Raw genomic sequence first — 7294 nt, 5'->3', positions numbered from 1 at the left:
CTCCTTCCGAAGTGAACCGGATGGCGGCGTGGGCCTTATTGAACGCTTGTTGGGTCGGTTCCATCTCGTTCTATTGTTTAAAATCGCAGAATTGTCCTCCGCGTGTTGGCGGTAGTATTGTGTCTTCTCTATGCTAGCTTTGAGGAGACCATTTTAAAGTTTGCCCATGAAAATGTCAGCTAGTATCGGACCCAGCGGTTAGCCCGCAGCTACGCCACCAGTCTAACAGCAGAACTCACCATTTAAAAAACAGCTGCACATTCAATGTGTATCGCAAGATGAGCCCTCAAAATCCCTTGACTGGAATTAGCAATTGAAAGTCGTCTTCTTCTATGCAGTTATATAAACAGTGTTTTATTTTTATATCAATGTGAGCCAAGAAGTGTACAGCTGATACGGTATCACTTATAAGGTTGACGAAGGGGCATCAATAAACCATCACCGGTTTTACCCCCTCGTTCCTGCTCGGTGTTCCCCAGTTCTTGTCATATATAAAGGCCGAGGTCCAGTTGAATCAAGTTAAAAAGTAATTTGGATTTTACGCTAACATTGCCTCGTCTATCAATCGACTGTCCGGATGGCGAATCATCAGTTGCTCGCAAACATTCGGTTTCCTATGAAGTAAACGTTTCTGCAACATGAATTTCTGAACGGTTTTATTTGCCATCTAGAAACTACAACGTGATTTTCTACTTTTGTCTCATCAGGAGACTAATTACAAAAGCACCGAATAAGGATAAATATTCTTATTGACCGATCGCACATAGCTTTACTGGCCTGTACAAGCAATTATCTAATTTCCTCTTTATCTGGACTACGAAGGTACTTCTATTCCAAAGCGAATTAGATTCCTACTCCACAGGTCCACGTAAAAGACTGAAATATATAACAGCATGGTTCCTTTGTTGTGAGTCTCTTCAAAATCCGGTTTTATTGTAAATTTTCTATGAATATTCTGTAATCTAGCGCTCCGCTTATGCGTCCAATTTCATAACTGAGAGCTGCGTAGATCGGGGATGCTTTTTCCGATAAATGCACTTTCCGTTTAGATGCTTCTGGAGTAGTTCAGTATTCTCATGCATTACTTCTGCGTGTACGTAGTAGTGATTTGAAACGGGTCAAAACTAGGGATATTCAATCGGGTACCTAATTACAACTGACCAGCAACTGTCATATTCTCCAAACGAAAATGGCTTACAGGGAGGCTTATGTTCAAAGAATGCTATTAATCTTCAGGGGCTTGGATTAGAAACTATCATGCTCAGATGTGGGTTGATTCGCAGGTGGCTGGAAACCATACTGACTTACATGTATGTACGTAATATTGACCCCGGATAAAAAGTTTCATACAACGTGATATGGTCTTGAGTGACTTTTTAAGTACTTTGTTGGTGAGAATGTGTCAGTATGGCGTCTGTGACATGGTACGCCTTTCAGGCCCGTCACTCACTTTCCAAGTAATGAAAAACATTCCGAGGTTTTGGCTGTGGGTCGGGACTCATCTGTAATGTTCGTCCTAAAGAGTTGGGACCAATATTCCAAAACGGTACGGATGTCTACTGTGTACCTGTATAAAAAAACCGTACCAACTACTAAATGTCATGTGCACCTGTATAGTACGGCGTTTTTGAAGCTAATTATCCAATCACATTCTTTGCGTCTATCCGTGCGCCATCTCACAAGCCTTAGCTACAGACGCCTTGCTTTGCAGTACTCTTTTTTCGTTTCACAAGAATTTTCGACGGTGATGCTCACACCAGTTTTTTCTCCAAATCGCAGTGGGAATTATTGGGAGCTGGCATCTTTATGCTTACTTGTAATAATAAAAGGTACAACTGCAATCGCTGGGAGATGAGACTCGCGGTGGGTCACCGAGAGTTGAAGTCCCGCGAAAAATTTTGTCATACTCAAGGAACCCTTTGTTTATTTAGGTTTCGAGGCCAGGAACATAAATGGTTCGAGTGAAAAATCCGATTATTCCAACTGCACACGTTTAATAATGAAAGCCTCAATCACGTATTCTTGACCCCTTTGAAACAGGACCCGGGATTTCGGCGTTCGTTGATCAACCATTTGAGGCCTACAAAAAGTTAGAGGAGCCACTGAAAGCATTGGTTGCTAACTTGTCAGAAGAAGAACGAAAGAAAACTCCAGTATACTTGGCCGCCACGGCGGGGATGAGGTTGAAATTGTAAGTAGAAATCACGTCTCCATAAAAATAGCATAAATGGATCTTTCTTTCCTCGCAATAACTTTCATGTTTTCATATCAAAATTATTAAATTTAAGGATACACATTGTGTTTCCCCTTACGTATCCCACAATGAAATAACGATCAACTGGGGTCTGCTTCGGTTGTAATTTAGCTACGGATATTCGGCGAGCGCCTCTGAACGGTAGGATCTAAGTATAGGAGCCCCCATCCAACCTCCTCATGCGGCACTTTCTGTGGCCACAACCACGTTAATTTTTTCAATTATTATTCACATTTTGGGAAATACTGGGGCCATACGATATTCGCTAATCGGGCTAGCGAGAACAGATTGATTGACATGCCTTGGTGGATCCCCATAATCATACGAAAGTTAGAATTTCTTAGAAACTGATGTTTGGACTGGATTTCGTCACAAACAAGCTTCTTTCACATACTCATTTTGAAAGTGAATAGTGGTCGCTGTGCAGAAAAGAATTACGGTTTAAAGTAACGAGTGAACAGAAAAATATGCTCCTTTCCGTAAGAGACTTACCTGGAACCCACGTGAATCTCTCGTTCATGGTGTCCCATGAAAATGCATTCCGCTAATTCCATGCAATTCGGGTTTAATTGAAGCATAAGGTTGACAGAAACTCGGGAACTCGGAGTCACAAAAAAGGCAAGACCGATCATGGGCTTTCGAATAGTTTTCAGCAAGCTCATGAGTCGCGTATTATGTCTATACATAAATCGCGATGTTTTGTAGCAACTGAAGCCTGAGGTAGCCTGATGCAGACCGATCATGGGCTTTTGAAGAGTTTTCAGTAAGCTCATGAGTCGCGTATTACGTCTATACATAAATTGCGAGGTTTTGTAGCAAGAAGCCTGAGGTAGCCTGATGCAACACATTCTGTTGATTAAACATTTCAAACAATAGATTCAGGCGAGTCTCACGTCAAGACCGAAATGGTGTAGAAATGAATGTTGTTAGCTAATTTCGTGTAGTTTGAGCTTAAGTAGAACATAAGGTTGACGGGAACTCGGGGACTACGCCAACCTGATGAGCCCCAGGAAGGGCGGAACCGGTCGTGGGCCGTCGAAGGGTTTTAGCAACATTATGAGTAGTTTATTACGTCTGTACGGGTAACCAATCTAACTAAAATACTTTTGAGCCCTATTTCTTACTCGATTGAGTATCTGATGTCATTCAAATTGATCTCCTTCCAAAACCGAATTTGACTGTCAGGCAGTTGGACGACAGAAAAATAAAACAGCACACACCGGAGCGATCTTGCGTTCGAAGTAATTAGTTCACACAACTGTTTTCTTTCTTTGACCAATATCAATCAGTCGTCACATCCGACTGTCAAGCGCGTCTGGTGTACACAACTGCTTATTGGTTGAGCAAGTTCTGGAAGCACTGTAGATCGTAGCGTATAATTGTTCTCCCGCCCAAAGTTGGTAGTAAGGTAAGGGTCAGGGACTGCCTGTTTCGATTTGGGTAGAAGAATTTGGTGTACACAGTATCTAAGGAGCAAAATGTCAAACAGGATGATTCTGGTGATGGACAAACGATTTTTTAAAAAAAATGTAAAAATGACCATAAACAGGCTTTTTAGACAGTTTATAAGAAAAATCTACGCACGGTTGGGTGCCATTTAAGTTAAAACCAACGTTGTCTCCCCTCTCCCACCCTTTCACACAGCAGAACCTCCAAAACTTCTGCAGGATATAGCCCTTATTTACTCCAATGCCACCCATGCAAAGCAATCCTGATGCTCCTCAACTATATATATGTCTAGTTGGACCTCACCATCTTATGTTGCACATCTCCCGTATGAAATTATATACTATCTCCTGCTCGATTTTGGCCATCCCTATAAACTTTTTGCCATGTATGCCGCAGGGTTACACTAACATTTTCTGTAAAGAACACTAAACGATTGGTACCTGGTAGTGCTCATCATTTCAACTATTCTGCCCCCTTTTCTAAAACCAGTTTCACCAATTCCTTTCACTTGGTATTCTATAACAAACAAACCAAAACCCACACAACCGGATGTTAAAAGCAGGTGACTGATCAGGTTTGATTTTTGCCACGGGTCAGTTGTTAGTCTTAGGCTCCTCTCTGTATGAAAGTATGCCTTGGATTAAGACCTTTCATCTAATGGGTACTTCTCTATAGTCGGTAAAAATAGAAGATTCTCAGGCCACACCTAACTATGGGCTTACACTTTTCCGGGAATAGCATACCTCTGAGGTTGGATCATCAAGAATAAGGGACATATGGGGCTTGAGGTAGCTTAGGAAACAGCCTGTGATGCACGTATTACATATTCGAAAGCAACCTAATCGAGCAAGTCTAACTTATGTTTGGTCATGGGCTGTTTATATTGGTTCATGTGTGGCTACTTAGCAGTGTGAACAAATATTTTCATGATAAAACTGAAAAAAGTATTCTAGAAATACACTCATTTGCAAATCAATGTGGTTTTCATGGGAGACTCAACTGAATCTCTCGTTTATGATATTCTACAGCTGAATGTGCTGCACACAGGTCGCCTCATTATTACGTTGGCACGATATTCGAGATATCGCAGTATATTTTCACAGGAGAAACTACTCACAATGTTGCTGAAATGAGTGTATTTCTCGAAAACAGTCCAATTTGGGTTCAAGTAGAACATAAGGTTGACGGAAACTCGGGGACTGCGTCTACCTGATGAGCCCCAAGAAAGGCGCAACCGGTCGTGGGCTGTCGAAGAGTTTTCAGCAACCTTGTGAGTAGTTTAGTTTCCTTTAAGAAATAAGAGGTATTTTTGTATTATCTTTCTACTCATAATCAACGTTCTTGGTCGCCCATATCGAATTACATTTAACAAAATTTTTTGGCGGTTAACTAGCATCTCAAAAAAGTGCAAAATCACACTCATTTAAAATCAGATCTTAGCAGGACGGGAATCATCAGTAAGTTTGACGGAATCCATGAGAAGAAAAAGCCTATGTTCGAGGCGATTATCAATTATTTTAGTCACTCATTTGCCAGATCGTCGCTATACACTAGATGACTGAGTTCCCAATGTTCCACAAGTTAGTGGTAACTACCCACTCTCCGCCAGTTTTTTTTCTATTCAGCAAAATTAGGCCAACACCAAAATTTCTATGTCTAATCCGTAACAGTAAACACTGAAATTATATATTTTTGTATTGTTTGGTGCTATTCAAATAGAGTCATGAATTCTATCAAGGCGCTTGCATCAAAACGGGGTGCGTATGTTGCTTTATGTTCTTTTTGCTCACAATTAGGAGCTCCCTTAATTGTCAGTTTATTACTCGAACGATTTACAATAAAATGAAATTCACTTGAATTTCAGACTAGAGGACCCCTTGGGAAGTCTGGATCTATTCGACAAATTACGACGAGGTTTGCTCACATCCGGTTTGTCGGTACAAGTGCCAAACGAACGGATTCGTTTGCTCTCTGGGGCGGAAGAGGGTCTGTTTGGATGGATTACAGTGAATAATATCCTGAATTTGATTACCACGGTAAGATGGTGCTCAAAGAGTTTTTAAGTTGCCAACATGCCAATGACATTTAAATGATACATTTTTTGATTCTCATTTTGGAGAGGAAAACAAAATCTAAATAAAAATTTACGCGTCAAACTATAGACTAGGTGTAATCAAGTTCAAAGCACAAACTTTAAGCCCTGAAGCACCTATTTAGTGAAGGTTTATGGGAATACGCGCCTAGAAATTCTTGCCTCCCGTACGCCAGATCATTTAAGACATAATTTTGTGCCCAGCGAATTCGACACTGCTGGATTCGTGAAAAATTTCTGGTTGGAGAGCAAATGCGTGCTTTTCTGAACTTAGGTAACCTGGCATAAATCCTAATTCAGAGCTGAAAACTTTAGCGTGAGGTTGCTCAAATTCTGTCACGCGTAATTGGCGACGCTGCTAAGAACATCATGAACCCTCCTTGAGACTATGTTCTCCTGTAAAGTTCCACTGATAGTGACAGAGAACGCGGTGAATTCATCCCGAGTTAGGGTAGCAATCTGAGAAGGTAACGGTGTTCGTTAATGAACTGTCTGATTATATTGACCAATATTGACCAAACACGGCACGAAGGAAGAAACATGGACCCCTAGTACGCAGCGAGCAAGGTCAGAAACTGATACGCTCGATGTGAACTAGGTGTTGGACATCGTACTAGATGGACACAAAGGGATAAAGAATGGCCCGCCTAACGTTGCATGGCTGGCTGCCTGTTACAGACACGTAGGTGTGACTTTACCAGGCAACGAGGTATCTAATGTGACAGTCGGCTGATTTCATGTCTGCAGAATTAAAGCGAAGTGCATCAGGAGCCGCCTTCGCAGTAACCTGTCATTTGTCCAAAAGAATATCCTTTGGTAGTGTATTTCGTCTATCAAACCTTCCGTTCTTGAGTACTTAATAAGGGGAAAAATTCCATTTTTAAAAATGTATTCGTGTTGAAGAATTTTTTGTATGATGTTGCTATCTCGGAAGAAAAGCCCAGAGATTTTGCTTTCAGACAATAGTGAGTATGTTGAGGTTTTTGGTGCCGCCGATAGCATTGTGTCGTAATCGTACGTAGTCGGTGGTTTAAATCGTTAATTTGAAGTAACAGTATTCTTCTTAGCTAACATTAGTGATCACCATGCAGTCTGCACACAGTTTAAAGGCGCTAGTGAACACCACAAGCGGAAAAAGATAATGAAGCATATCTTGATGTCAGTTGTTTTTGGCTCAGATGCTCTGGACAACTATTCACGATCCCACCGCGGGATCTGGTAAAAACAAAACTTATGAACCTTGGGAATGAAGATGCATCTATTTCTAAAAACATCACTCCAATGTAGGGTTCTCCATGACCGAGACTCATCAATCAGCACGACGTAGCACGATTTTCCATTCTGTTAATAGCTCTACAGGCCTCAAGCTCATTGGCTCCTTCAAGAAGACATATGAATGCCAACAGGTAGGGAAATTGCATCCCTAATTCCACTGAATATGTTGATCCAACAAATCTCTCTGATTGAAACTCGTCAGTGGCACAGGACAACTTGGAGGA

The 7294-nt window shown here is 41.3% G+C and overlaps 1 protein-coding gene across 1 annotated transcript in view; it reads left to right on the top strand.

Moving 5' to 3' along the window:
* The window catches only part of T265_06976 (hypothetical protein), a gene marked incomplete at both ends in the record, with an annotated part of 94047 nt that overhangs the window by 73887 nt on the left and 12866 nt on the right, over nt 1-7294 (top strand). The window contains 2 exons of the mRNA XM_009172393.1: nt 2041-2191; nt 5568-5739. Of these exons, the coding sequence (XP_009170657.1) occupies nt 2041-2191; nt 5568-5739 (323 nt within the window). The remainder of the gene's footprint in view (nt 1-2040; nt 2192-5567; nt 5740-7294) is intronic.

Source organism: Opisthorchis viverrini (genome assembly GCF_000715545.1).
Source record: "Opisthorchis viverrini unplaced genomic scaffold opera_v5_153, whole genome shotgun sequence".
Lineage (NCBI taxonomy): Eukaryota > Metazoa > Platyhelminthes > Trematoda > Opisthorchiida > Opisthorchiidae > Opisthorchis > Opisthorchis viverrini.
The sequence above is the reverse complement of the archived record's forward strand: the minus strand, read 5'-3'. Positions and strand labels throughout refer to the sequence as shown.